The following is a 14,793-nucleotide window of genomic DNA, read 5'->3' as shown; positions in this document are numbered from 1 at the left end:
GCTTGTTTTAGTTTAATATTCCTTTTTGCATTCATAGCTACTAAATAGACTTTAAAAGATTAATTACATTTGCCCATACTGCATGTTTTTTAATTCAATACAAACTTAAATTTTCACTTAAAGGCAATTTTTTCTAATTTGAATACGCTTCCTTGATCTGCTATTCCCAAGAAACGAAGCATGTACAAATATAATATATGAATGCATACACATCAATATAATATAAAAGAGCCTTACATAGAGAGAAACAAGGAGCAAAAATTTGTCAGTATTCCATAATCATCAAATAACTGTTGATAAGTGTGCATAGATGGGAAAAATAAGTAGCAATTATGATTCTGTAAAGATTTTCATTAAATGACCTTAATGCTGACTGGATGCAGAATGGAACGGCTGATTTAGAAACTAGGATAAATCCACTGCTTGAAATCTCATTCATCTACAACTTTTAATGCCGCCATGTTTCAAAATACATGTTATCTACTCTACAGAAACATTAATTTTTTTTCACAAAAAGCTTTTGTTCTGAAAGAAAAACTCATTTAAAGATAAACTTGAGTTCTGGTAAATATAGAAAATAAATTCTCACAGAATCCTACAAAACTTTCACTCAATGTTCAAGATTACAATCAAATCACATGTCATGTGCCAAACAATTTTGGTAGAAAATGTATAGTGGCTGAGGAATGAGCATAGAAAGATAAGGAAATCCGGGTAAGTAGACCCGACACCATGTGCTTTAATATAAACACAGGTCACTATCGAAAATGGTTTTTATCGAAGACGATGCCAAGTAAGTTTTTGTGCATTTGTTTTTATTTCACTGGTTCAAACAAACTATCTACTGCTAGATAAACAATCAAAAATAAATTGTAGCAATTTTTCTCTCAAAATAGGATTCTCATACCAGAACTCAAGATTAGCTTTAAGCTCCTTCAAATATCTTCTGAATCAGAATGGATGATTTGGAAGCAAATTAAAATGCAACTGATCGGGATATCAAGCTTCATTGAAGCCAGTATTCTATCCACCATTCAACTTGCTGTTTTTCTTTCACATAATTATGAAAGAATCACATAGACACAAATTTGTGAACATGGTTCACAAAATGCACAACACAAAAACGACACACTGGATTTTATCTTTTGGTTGTTTCGCTAATGCACATGCAAGGAAGTACTAAAAGTCAAGATGCCTCCCACTAAAAATTGAAGGATCTTTTTTTGGTTAAATTGTCATGAGAATGGAAATAAATGTCAATTTAATTCAATGGTAACAGCCTTTTACAAATATATTTAAACAGATCAACACTTGTTGCCAGAGTTGTAAATAATATTTTACTCCTATTAACTCACAAATTTCTTATTCGCAAGGCACACTTTTGCAACAGTTGCTGCTCTGATGAGCTACCCATCAGTATCAAGGTTAAGATCTCCGCCAGATTGCAATTCAACAATTTACCCTGTTAGGAACAAGTTTTCCACACTATGTGGTTTTGGTCAGTAATTTTTTATTCAGAACCCTAAAAAATATACCAAATACATGAAAAAAAATGGGCTATAAGTTCCTGCACATATTGTTTTCATTTTGGTTGCATGACCACATTGCGCTTGAAGGCAGACATTTCGAGAAGGAAAATAAGCTTTAAAGTCCTCAAATTGGCAACCCATTGAGAGGTTAACATAGGTAGCTAGCATTGGTATTCAACTACATCTTTTGGCCAAGTTCAAGTAAGCTAGCTAGCTAGCTACCAGACAACTATTTCGAAGAGGCTGTCTGAGAATATGACAATAGCCATACAATTGAAGTCACTTTAGCTAACACATGTCGGTATTCTAACCTACATTTGGCTTGCTTAGTTAATTACAGAACTCAGATGAGATATAAGCCATTTTACCTAGCCAAGCTTTATACTAGTAATGGTTAGTTAACTGACAAATTAATCCATGTTTTGAATTCATAACTAGCCCCGAGTCCCTTGGACTGATGAACAAAATTTGTAAAGCTGCTTAATGAACTGAGCTTGAAAATTTCCATGTAAATCATCTACAATCTTACATTTTCTCTAACCACACTCCTTAAGAATATTTTATACTTCTTGCACATAAAATGAACAAAAGCAATATACCTTTATAATACAAATAAATTTATCCTATAATATGCAGCAAGTTATCTTAGGGTTTTCAGAGAAAAAATATACTCTTTAAAACATATATTTATAATGAGATGTCATATGTCATAATTACTTTGTGCCATGAGTTTTCTCAATCGTTTCTATCAATATTAAGCGCTTTGTTTCTATATTACAAATGGGCACTACAGAATAAACCTTAGCAAAAAATTGTATTTTAACTAAAAATAGTGCATAAATCATACTCTGTAAAAACTTATATTTGGTTCTCTTCATGAAATGTCACAGTGGAACACAATAAAAGAAGCTTTATAAGCTTGATAATGGAATATGCTGGAGGAAATTAATAATATAAAATATACATTATGAAGATTCCTTTCAGGACATTTAATTTCAAACTTAGACCTATCAACAAATATTTCTTTCAACCCCAGTTACTTATGTCAGGGTCTTCACTCTACAATGTATCATTAAAATCAGATTTATCTTAAGATACTATCAAGGAGGCAAGTACACCTAAATTATACTGTTATCAAAAGGAAGGAAGCGAGATAATGACCGTCAAAATATGCAACACCAAGTATTCAGAGCACAATAATATCTTTTTTTAAGTACGAACAGTTGATACAATCTTTCACTGCATCCGAAGAAATGCATAATCAACCATTTACCACCGAATAATAAATACTGATTCACATATCTATCAAGAATGACCAAATGGCATAAATAAGCACCTAATACGACAGAGAGCACTTGTGTATTTTCTGATCAGCGTAAACTTGTGTATTGTCCTTTAAATTCTTTTAAATCCAAATAATGGCTCAAACAATATTGGAATGGTGTTCTTGTCACAGTATTATCACAAATAAGGTTTACAAAAGCTTTAAAAAACTATATCAAAAGTAGAGGTTTACAATAGAAAATACAGTAGAGGTCCCAAAATAAATATAATAGCACAAAGAATAAGCCGCAAAGACAATGTCTAGGACTACACTAGAATCACCTGAAATCCATCGGTTTGGAGATGTTCTGAGTGGAGCAGACTGGCAGAGAACAGATAATACTGTAACATTTAATCCAGTCTTGATTAACTAAAGAATGAGCTTCTCTTGATTGTATTGCCTAACGCTATCCTAGAACAGGGACCTGTTTCACAAAGCCTTTTTCCAATGACAAATGACAAAAATCAGTGACAAATCTGCTGATACCATATCAGAAGCAAGGATTTCAGTAGCTTATAACAAAAACTGTCATTTGTCACTGATGACAAGTTTTGTGAAACACCCCCCTGATGTCGCCGGAGCATATGCTAGATCAAAGGAACCGAGTACAGCTGGAGAAACCCAACCATTTTGTCCAGGGATTAATACCACAACCTACGCTGCTTTTTATACTCGGAGATAAAGAAACCTACGGACATGAGTTAAGAGAAAAGGGCAGTGCATAGTGCTTCTAAGCTTTGGTGCTGATAAGTCGTTGGGGCATAGACCAGGGAGGGAGGGATGGAGGGAGGGAGAGTGTGCTAGCTAGGTACTACTCAAACAGTGGTCTGGTTGATATCTTCTGCATCATGGCCCTCTAGGAGAGGGTACCCTGCCAGCAGCCTGTCCTCATTCCTCAACGGCCCCATTTCTCTGACGGTGAGAGGCATGTATGGAATCTCTGTGCGATGATAAAGAAAAACACACAAAAACACAGCATAAGTATATTCAATATTACAGTGACAGTCTTTGTATTTGTGTTCATAATCCATATATCGATGTAAAACAGACATTTTCAGATATTTGTAGCCTGGTATTGAAAGGTTACAAATTCTTCTTGTCACAGCAAATGCTTAACATTGGTTCATTGGTGCCCTGGGGTGGTATTCTGAACATTGTTGTAAGTTTTGTGTTATCTTTTGTTGTATCTTCCAGAGATAACACAGCGCTAATATTGTTGTAAGTTGGTATTCTGAACATTGTTTTATCCCTGTGTTATCTCTTGAAGGACCGCCTCTATCTTATCTTTGACCACTGTTGACACGCCCATTTGTATGGACCCTACCAATCAAAATCTGTTTTATATAAGCATGATAAGTAGGTCAACCAATAGGAATACTTTATGCCATATCTGAAGATGCGCCTAGCGCATACTAAACATGGGCGTAATTAGTTATTTGAGCGCTTATTACGCGCGTCATCATAATGCGCTGTGGCATGTGGTTCATAAAGACAAATCACGCTTTCACTATATTGGTTAAGATGAGAGCATTAAAATCGTCATATCCTAGCATGTAATTTCTTTTAAAATTCTCATCTGAGATGTTTCCGGGCAACACACAATCTTTTTCTAACTCGTCTATTGGCACGGAGTTGGTTCTGGACAAGAAATATTTCCGCCATTGTATCACTACGAAAGATACAACAACCCCCTACCTGTTGTAAATATTGTTGTAAATACGATGCAAGATAAGATAAGATAAAAGATACAACAACTTTCAGAATACCAATTATCTCTCGTGCGCATATGCAAATGAGGATTAAACGCCACTTTATTAATAATACGCACAATTACAAGCGCACCAAACCATGAGCGCAGGCGCGGCCAATGAGATGAGAGAAAAGATACAACAAAAGATAACACAAAAGTTACAACAATGTTCAGAATACCAACTTTATCTTATCTCCGAAGATACAACAATATTAGAGATAACACAGGGTTCAGAATACCGCCCCAGGTGAATAAGAGCATGCATGTATTTCTGGTAAAATAAACAAATCAAGCAATCGTGGAACATTCCATTTTTACGTTGATGAGAGGAATTTTGAAGTGCCTCGGAGCTTTAGTTTCTTCTAAACACTCTAGAACAATAAACCAACAGATAAATCTTTCATAGACCATTACGTTATCTAAATCTTGTTTAAACTAAATACTTTGATTACTTAAGTAATCTAGAGCTTACCTAACTGAATTTCTCAGAACTTGCGTTCATTGTAGTCAGATAAAATAAACAAATTAATGAATCTGGATCCTAGAAATGCACATTTGTTCCAGGCGAGTACTTTAGGAGTACCCTACAGCTTTAATACCTACATGCATTGACTAGCTTTCTAGTAATTACCGAGACAAAATTTTAGTTGAGTTCTACTCATGCAAGTACATGTACATTGCCTGTAGGCAATGAGAGAAGTTGATTATGTACAACTGGTGTGTACTGCTTGCTTTTTAATTATCAGAATGATAAGAGATAGACTTCATCTAGCTGACAGTCACATTTCCTGCACACAGAAATGTGTATATGGGACTACAGAAATACATGTGTCATGAAAATTTGGTCCAAACATTTCAGCTTTCTTGCCATATTTTTAATATGAGGGTATCTGATAAGCAATCCTTATCAAGGGGTATTTCATCCTTTGATATTATTCTACACCATATAAACGAAAAAGAGAATGAAAAAGTTCATAAATTATTTTCCCCCTTTACTAGAACTTGACTTTCTCTTTAAAACCGCATAAATCTATAAATGTCTGTGATTTAACCCGCGATGGCTCAGTGGTAGAGCAGTAGTCTCGTAACCGGGATCCCGAGTATGAAACTGAAGTCGATGCAGAAGTGTCCTTTAGTAAGGCATTAATCCTCATTACCAAGTTCTTCACATAGTTAAAGCCGTCGGTCCCCTGGTTGCCTACTTACAAGCAAACATATGCTTTCTTAGCAGTCAGGGGGGCGTTTCACAAAGATCCTAAGTTGAACTTGTCTCTAAGTCGGACTTAAAAATTATGGAAAGCCGTTAGCATCCTTGAAAATATTTTGTAAAAGTTATTTCAAAAGGCATAACATGTTGATTGAAATCATTCATATTTTCTATTATCATGGGAGATTTCATGTTTTTGATGTGGAATTTATGAAAAATCTAAAATACTTGAATTTTTGCTTTTTTTATAAGGGTACAAATGGCTCTTCATAATATTTAAGTCCAACTTAGAGTTAAGTTCGACTAAGAATCTTTGTGAAACACCCCCCTGGTCAAAAACAAACAATTTACCTCTCGTATCGATCCCTCCGTCTTGAAGAGAAAGAAGAAGAGGAAATATCCTGGAATGAAGATCATCGCAGAGAGAGCCATCAACCATCCCAGAGTCTCACCCCACTGAGGGTAGGTGTAGCTTGCATCGTAGATCAGGGGTTGGTATACCACGCAGAAGAAGATGAAAATGAACTGCAGAGAAACAAGAATGATATCAATGTGAATGGATAGCGGTAGGTGTAGCTTGCATCATAGATCAGGGGTTGGTATACCACGCAGAAGAAGATGAAAATGAACTGCAGAGAAACAAGAATGATATCAATGTGAATGGATAGCAGTAGGTGTAGCTTGCATCGTAGATCAGGGGTTGGTAAACCACGCAGAAGAAGATGGAAATGAACTGCAAAGAAACAAGAATGATATCAATGTGAATGGATAGCGGTAGGTGTAGCTTGCATCGTAGATCAGGGGTTGGTAAACCATGCAGAAGAAGATGAAAATGAACTGCAGAGAAACAAGAATGATGTCAATGGATAGCGAATATCACATGATGGAGCTCAACATTGACTGGGGAATGAAGGAAGATGATCCAAACATCAAGAAAGACTCTTCAATTTGAACAATATTCTAGAAAGAGAAAGAACCAGACCTGCCAACCTCTGGAGTTAAAAAACTGTATTCTTTAATCCACAAAGTTGTATTTTCCTGACAAAAGTTGTATTCTTAAAAATAAACAGGGACTGTTATGCAGATCAATGCCTCATACAGTTCCTAAATACAGGAAGACATTTCTTTATGGATCATTGGTTGAATATTAATATGCCTAATTTCATCACGACTGGTGTGTTTCGATGAACCAATGAACATCCCCCAATTGCCGATGTGAGATGCTTGTAGGACTTTGTTGTTGTTGTTGTTGAAAATCATATTTTATTGAGGAAAATCGTACTGGTTGGCAGGTCTGAAGGACCCCCATGGTTTCTTACAATAACTGAACATACATACTACATGAGATAATTATTCTATGTCATTACATATATTCTTTAAAAATGGCAATTGAAATGGCTAATGGGACGAAATCTGCTTCCCATTTTTTTATCAAGTGTATGAAAGTTCAATCTAAAAAAAAACATGTGCTAGATTGGCTGCCAAATCCCCCGATGAATTCAGCTGAAATTAGATAATTTTTTAACAAGAGATTTAATATCATTTACTTTAATGCGAGTCATGTACAACGTTCACTTCTGGACTAATCGGGGCTTTGACCTCGCTATTTCAAGGATTTTTGTTAACAATGTCAAGTATCCCAAGGTTCGTTGAGTGTTTGACATAATGAAAGAATCGAAAGGAAGTCCACTTTGACATCAAGGTTGTTTTGATAAAAGCAATGAGAGAAACAGTTAAGGAAATGTATGAAAAGAATCTGTCAATGAATAACAAAATTTTTAAGTATCGCTGTTTTAAAGCTGTGATCAGTTATACAGTGATGATAATCAAAACATTGGCAAGTCTGTGATTATTCGTTTGAATCAGCTCTTCATTTGTTTTTATTAGAAAATGTCTATAAACTTCATAAAAATGTTCTCAGAAGAAATATTAAAAGAAAGAAGGGCATTACCTCTGTGATTAATAATGAATTAATGCCCTATTGACTCCTGACAGATTATATGTCCCAGGTCACATTTTTACACAACCCTGATGTTAAAGATAGATATTTTAATAATTCCCAAAACAAAACATAACATACAGAAAGCTGCTCACAAGATGTGTGTCATCCAGTAAAACAGAAAATCACAAGAGGTGAGCAATTTAGCTCAGGTAAATAGAATAAGAACTCTAAACTGATAAAAATAATACTTAAATATCACTGTGAGAAAATCACAGAAAAACGCCCTAATCCTAAAAGAGCTCCTGTGAACAGTAATTTTTACACTGATCACATCCATAACTACTTTAAAAATCCTAACTTTCTTATCTCTTAATTTGATTTTCCTCTTTCCCTGATCTACTTCTCTCATTATTCTGTTTTTATTGAGAGCAACTTGATATCAACTTGATATCAGGATAAACTTCCACTTTAAGCTTTGTGAGAAGACAGGAAAGTCAATCGATAGTTTTGACAGCTGTATAAACTTAAACAGAGGATGTACATCAGGAAAGAGACAAAAAGACATGGACAAGGATAATGGCAATGTCCGATAATCACTGAAAGAAAATCATCAGTATTGATGGAAAATACATAGTGTACATGCTAATTACACCAACAATCTTGAGTGGAGAACTGCAACTAGTTAATTGGCTGCTTCCAAGTTCCCATGGGAAACTTTATTTAAAAAAAAGGTTTAATCAATCCCCTCTTTCACTCAGAGCTTTGCATGAAATATTTCTCCCATTATGAGGAAGAGTACCATCTTTAGATAAAGCCATTATGTGCTTGAATAATTTGTTTTGGGAGTCAAAGACCAAATATGCCTAATTCTCTGATCAGAAACGCAAGTTGGTTTTAAGCGATGAGTCTAAAAATACAACGAGCCATACTGAATCTGCAATTGCTTTGTATCTTTATGTCCGACAAATTAAACTGCCAGAGCCTGAAATCACACACAAAACCTCAGTCACACTGCTAAACTGACTCTAACTGACTCAAAACCGACTCTAACTGACTCTAAACCATCTCTTAACTGACTCTAAACCGACTATAACCCATAACTGACTCTAAACCGACTCTAACTGACTCTCAACCTACTCTAAACCAATTCTAAACCGACTCTAAACCTAAATCAGGGGTAATGCAATTTTCTGTTTGGTCTGCTGCTGGTCTTCTTTGGTGCAACTGAGAAACTGCCCTGCAACAAGACATCTCTGTCTGATGCAATTTTGTGACTCGCATTCCTCTCACCAACAAGCCATTCACAAACATGACGATACTATTTTTCTGTGCTTCTTTTAGATTTCTTGTTTTTTTTTTAAGTGTACCAATCACAAAAAACAGATTTTGCTCTGGATGTTGGGGCTTCCATGTCTATATACTAGATCTAAAATATGTGTTTAAAAAATTCTATGAAGAGATATACATTGTAAATTTAGATACAATCTCAACAACACAATGCACTCATAAGTGCTCGCATAGGTTGTCCTTTACTTTCTTCAAACTCCTTAATAATTTATTCATAGAATGCCAAGTAGAGGTTTCTGAGGTAAGCTGTACACAAATTAAATATTAGAATATGAAAGATATCACTTTTTTTTTCTTCTTTTGTTTTTTACTGTCTCATAAAAATGAGCAAAATTAGGGTTAAGGGTATTTTGTCTTACCACAATGACAAAAGGAGCGATGAACATCCAAGCAATCTGCCAGTAAACAGGGATTCTGTAGCCAAGCATAACCTTCAAGTCCTCCACAAATCGTCCAGCACCTACAAAACCACAACAGAAACGAGTTATTTCATCTCATATGTATAAGTATACACACAGCTAGAAATAATTGTTTGAATAATAGGTATCTATATGATATCCTAGACACAGTCTACAGATAAGCACAGATACAATGAGTTGTACCTTTGAATAATAGGTACAACTCATTGAAGCAAAGGGTCACATGTATCAAAGAGAATAAAATGTCTAAGAGTCTACCTTGACTACATCTGCCCCAAATCAATGCTCTTTCAAAGTCAAAGTTTACTTTGCAAGTATATCTTATTCTTTGTTCATGTACAGTCAAAACTGTTTTAGCGGCCACCCCTCTGTAAAGACCACCTGTCTATAGTGGCCACCTACATGTATAGTTTCCCTCTAAGAAGAGGTAAAACTTGTCTACAGTCGCATGTTTTCCTGTTTCTGTCTGTTGGATGGCCTTAATAGACAGGTTTGACTGTATACTCAAGGACGCCTTAGTAGAAAGCATTATGTCAATGAATGGGAGATATCTTACCATATACATAAGATATAACGAGACACTCTGACACAGCGACTACCAACGTGGTGAAGGTACTTGCAAAGTTGTCGATTAGGGTCAGCCAGTATATTCCACTCTGTAAAAACAAATAATTTATTAGGAATAATAACCAAAGTTAAAAAAACTGTTATAATGTTTTTTTATAAATGTAATGCTTCCTTGTTTTTCAATTACAGATCGATCAATCGATCTTATTTACTGGGTGTAAGCCACAAATATGTTTAAACTATTGTTATAATGTTATTGACTACTTTTTGTACTGCAATAAATGCTACTTTATAAGGGGAAAAATACAACTTCAGGACTGTGTCGATATCCTACTTCTATACTTTTTACAATCTCCTTTCCCCGTCAAAAAAGAAATAGAATCAAGATTGTTTTTCAATAAGTAACATCATTAAAGGTACCAGTTTTCTTTCTGGACTTTTTTTAGCACCCCCCCCCCCCCCAAAAAAAAAGCTCTTAAGACACTTTTTCATTAAAAAAGTTTTCCATTGGGAATTGGGTATATCATAAAATGTATTGGACATGAGCCAAGGTTATCATAATCTGAACTGTAGATCACTCAATGTGTTTACTTTGTATATTGACCCAAGAAGCATATCAAACTTAAAGAGAAAGTTGAGTTCTGGGCGAGGTGAAAACTAATTTGTGAGCGCTATCATTATATTATGCAAGTGTGGAAGAACATCAGATAAAAAATGTACCCTGAAAAGCATGGCTCTTCAAATGCCTCAATATTCCAAATATGGCATGTAACATAAAAATCGGGACGCATATTCGTGTAGTCCCATATACATCTTTCTGTGCACAGTGCTTGTAACTTTACCAAGACTAGGCCAAATTTCTTATCATTTTGACGATTCCAGAACCTTGCAGTACACACAAATACTTATATGCTAGATGATAAACCTTTTCTGATCGATTCCACACCGTTTCTTTCACAATGCAATCACATGACCAGAACTCAACTTTATCTTTAATGCTACTTTACATACACAGGAGTTTGCTGAATCTATTTGACTTCTCCTCTTTTATGAAGCAATAAAGCATCTGATTCCATATAACTGTTTCTATTTAACTGTTAACTGTATCTTTTACTATTAATAATCTGCTGAGCTTGCAGTTTCTACACTGTCTATTGTATGTATATCAGTCTGGCCCTTTTATCTGCAAAGTAAATTTCTCTTTAGATCATTATCATTTGAATTCTAGGAAAACTTGATTTACAGGTATACCGGTATCAACTGAAAAGTAACTGACAATATATTTTTCAAATCCTGTGAAATGTTATATGTACGTATGAAGGTAAGAAAAGTATCATCGTAGGGCACAAAAAAAGCATCCAAAAAGTTTCAACATGTTAAATTATAATCATTAACAAGTATTGATCCATACTTTGTAAAATTGTTTGGGCTTTAATGCAAAATCAAAAAAAAATAAGGATGCATAGAGTAAATTTCCTGAGAAAAGCAAGCAATAAGTAAACTATTAAAGAATTGCTTGGTTAATATCATATAATCAATTCCATGTAGTGTAGGAACGTAACCAAGAAAAATGAATACAGAGGTAAAGATCCCTTGCAGTGTAGACAAAAAATGATCAACAATTTTCTCTTTTACCACTGTAGAATGATAATCATGTTGATTCAACCTTTCTAAAGCAAAAACATTTTCCTCAAGCACTCTGAAATAAATTCGGAAGCAACTAAACTATTTTTAACTTTGACTTCAAAATTCTAAATAAAGCCTTAAAGGGACTTGGTAACATTGTTCAGATGAGGGAAAATGGTGCTGGTAGTGACTTCAATGCTAGATGTACAATTAAAGATAATCTGAAAGTTTGAGTGAAAACAGACCATTATTAATGATACAAATTGGGAAAAGCTGATCTGATCGGTTCCCTTTTTCCTCCCTACTATATTATAACAATTTAATAACATTTTAGGTGAATGAAAATCTTTACACAGCAATGATTTGGCTCTATATACAATTCCAGACATAAGTGTTGAAAGATTTTTGTAAAGCCTGTTTTATTTTCATGGAAAAATGGTTGTGAAAATAATTGGGAGAATTTACTGTAAAAGGGTGTCGCACAGTGACGCCTTCAAAGAAAACCGTAAATATCTTTGTGGTTTGAGAATGTGTTCAGGATTTTTTTGCATGTTAAAGGATTAGTGCAGTAGAAGGAATATGATAAGTAACATTTCGTACAAAAATTACGCAGTTTTTTTATCAACCTTCAACCATATTACCGAGTCACTTTAACTCACTCAATGCCATTTGATCAATGTCCTACTTATCAGTTTAATATTATAGGCTTACCTGTGTTACAAGGAGGATGCCAATGAGAAACGTGACAAAGGAGATGATTCCCGTCAACAAGGTCTTTCTGCCTCTCATGTAAGGAATGTTCTCTTCAACAATGTCGTAAAGGCCAGAGACAACAGTCTCCACATCAACAAACTGAAAGGTTAGAGATGTTTTAATAAGAAAAGTATTGTGATGATGATAAAAGCTGCTTTGCCTTTCGGAGAAGGGGTAGTCTCGGCCAGATTTAGACCATGCTAAATTTCAATAGTGTTCTCTTTCTTTGTCTCTCTCTCTATCTCTCTATCTCTGTGCCTGTCTGTCTCTCTAACCCCATCTCTCTGTTTGTCTCTTTCTCTGTCTGTCTGTCTATCTCTCTCTCTCTGTTTGTCTCTTTCCCTTTTTCTCTTGGTTTCTCTGTTTCTCTGTTTGTCTCTTTCTCCGTCTCTCTCTCTCTCTCCCTCTCTTTCTGTCTATCTATTTTCCCACTCCTCTTCCCCCTCTTGTACATGTATGTATATTGGCACTGAAAAATGTGATAATTCAGTTCCTTGTGACATTTTTTCTTTAATTTTACAAACCCTCCTAAATCTTAGTAGTAAGGTAGGATCCAGCCTTCCCAATAAAATAAGAAAACAATTTCCAACACAAAAACATTTTTTTTAATGCATCCCTTTCATAAATGGAGCATTAAAAACCAATAAACGGACTGCACTCATGCATGTAAGCTGATAGAAATGTAGGATTCCCTATTCTTTGACAGTAAAAATTGTTTTGACATACCTGACTGTCAAGACCAATGGTGATAAACATGAAGAAGAAGAGGACTGACCATAGAGGAGCGAAGGGCATACGTGCTAAGGCTTCAGGGTATACAACAAAGACCAAACCAGGGCCTGAAAGAAAGAGATTACAAAGACTTCTATTATTCCATAGTGCCTTTCATCAAAATATTAAAGCTGCTGAGAAATCTTGCACATAAAGAAGAAGCAAGGATTAGCACAAATAAACTACCCTTATATAATATTATAACAAATACAAATCAGGGCCTGAAAGAAAGAGATAACAAGACTACTGTAATTACATAATGACCTTCATCATCAAATAAGCTTCCGGTACTGTAAAATTTGGCACAGGAAAGGAAAAAAACGATGATTAGCACATATCAGCTACCGTTTGGCACAGCAAATGAAAGAACATTGCTTCACATGGGTTTCCTAGAGCAACCCAACATTTGTAATAACTACATTGGTAAGGAAGCAGAAATGATCAGAGAAACAGAATGAGGAAAGTTTGAAATATGTGTTATGCGCTATATGAAAATGTTTAATTATTATTATTATTATTAGTCAATGGATTGTAGTCATGGGACAACTCTTCTATTTGTTGTGTGCAAAAATATCATTAATATCCCTTTTTTTCTTCATAAGTGCCTTTTCACTTGGGGCACCGATCAAAATATAGTATAGATAACTATAGATCCTCTATACAGAAAAGACCGACTGAATTTCTACTTTTGAAAATGTTAATATTTTATGAGTTGAAACAAATTGGTAAGTAGTCCATTTCGTCACAGTGTCATTACACATTCAGCCAATTGGGAGTGCTCATGTGTATATTGATTACAATAAACAAATTCATAACTCTCTTATTTTTTGTCTGAATTAATTCACTTTCACCAATCTGCTTATCTGATTTTTTTTCTTCTTTCTTTTAGAGTAGTTGTCTGTTAAGGTTGGATTTCCCTTTAAACAGTGGTGATTTACCTCTCCATTAAAGTGCACTTTAGACTTGGTCAATTCGTTTCCTTTGCCAGATCAAAGATAAGTTCTTAATATGAGTAATATGATGGATATATCAAATGTCTTCATGTCATTTGAAAACCATATAAAAGGTCAAGGTTTATGGGTATGGCAATAGTACAAAGGTCTTGAATAGTGTGATGAGAGTCTCTCAAAGCTATCTAATCTATCTCAAGGGGGGGGGGGGGGGGGTAATCTTATCAGAGCCAAAAGGGTGTTAGCATTGTAGTAAAGTATATGACGTAATGCCCTTCTGGCTCTATACAGATGATTTGTATAATAAGTTCTACTGGTAGCAGAGGGGCAGAGACCACAGTGTTAGAGTGACTCAAGTCTGCTTATTGTCCCAGGCATGGTAGAATTAAAAAAAATTGCAATTATTTGTAATTAAGTATCTTTCATGGCAAAACCTTGTGGTATAGGGGTTATTTGATAACCGAATGTTGCGAGTGATTTTATGTTGTAATCTAATATGAATGATCGTTTTTGGTATTTTAAACCTTCATGTAAATAATTTGGTTCTTTGATACATTTATAACTATTAACATTTGAATGAATTCAATATGAAATCAATATGATATCAA

The 14,793-nt window shown here is 34.8% G+C and overlaps 1 protein-coding gene across 1 annotated transcript in view; it reads right to left on the bottom strand.

Moving 5' to 3' along the window:
• Window positions 1-3,329: 3,329 nt before the first annotated feature.
• Window positions 3,330-14,793, bottom strand: part of LOC580968 (sodium- and chloride-dependent glycine transporter 1) — a 47,661-nt gene continuing 36,197 nt past the window's right edge. The window contains exons 9-14 of the mRNA XM_030980414.1: window positions 13,191-13,303; window positions 12,423-12,563; window positions 10,075-10,174; window positions 9,459-9,559; window positions 6,162-6,335; window positions 3,330-3,793 (exon numbers count right to left, since the gene is read on the bottom strand). Coding sequence (XP_030836274.1) covers window positions 3,749-3,793; window positions 6,162-6,335; window positions 9,459-9,559; window positions 10,075-10,174; window positions 12,423-12,563; window positions 13,191-13,303 — 674 coding nt within the window. The 3' untranslated portion in view covers window positions 3,330-3,748. The remainder of the gene's footprint in view (window positions 3,794-6,161; window positions 6,336-9,458; window positions 9,560-10,074; window positions 10,175-12,422; window positions 12,564-13,190; window positions 13,304-14,793) is intronic.

The sequence above is a fragment of the Strongylocentrotus purpuratus genome, unplaced genomic scaffold, assembly GCF_000002235.5.
Source record: "Strongylocentrotus purpuratus isolate Spur 01 unplaced genomic scaffold, Spur_5.0 spur5_scaffold_11, whole genome shotgun sequence".
Taxonomy (NCBI): Eukaryota; Metazoa; Echinodermata; class Echinoidea; order Camarodonta; family Strongylocentrotidae; genus Strongylocentrotus; species Strongylocentrotus purpuratus.
The sequence above is the reverse complement of the archived record's forward strand: the minus strand, read 5'-3'. Positions and strand labels throughout refer to the sequence as shown.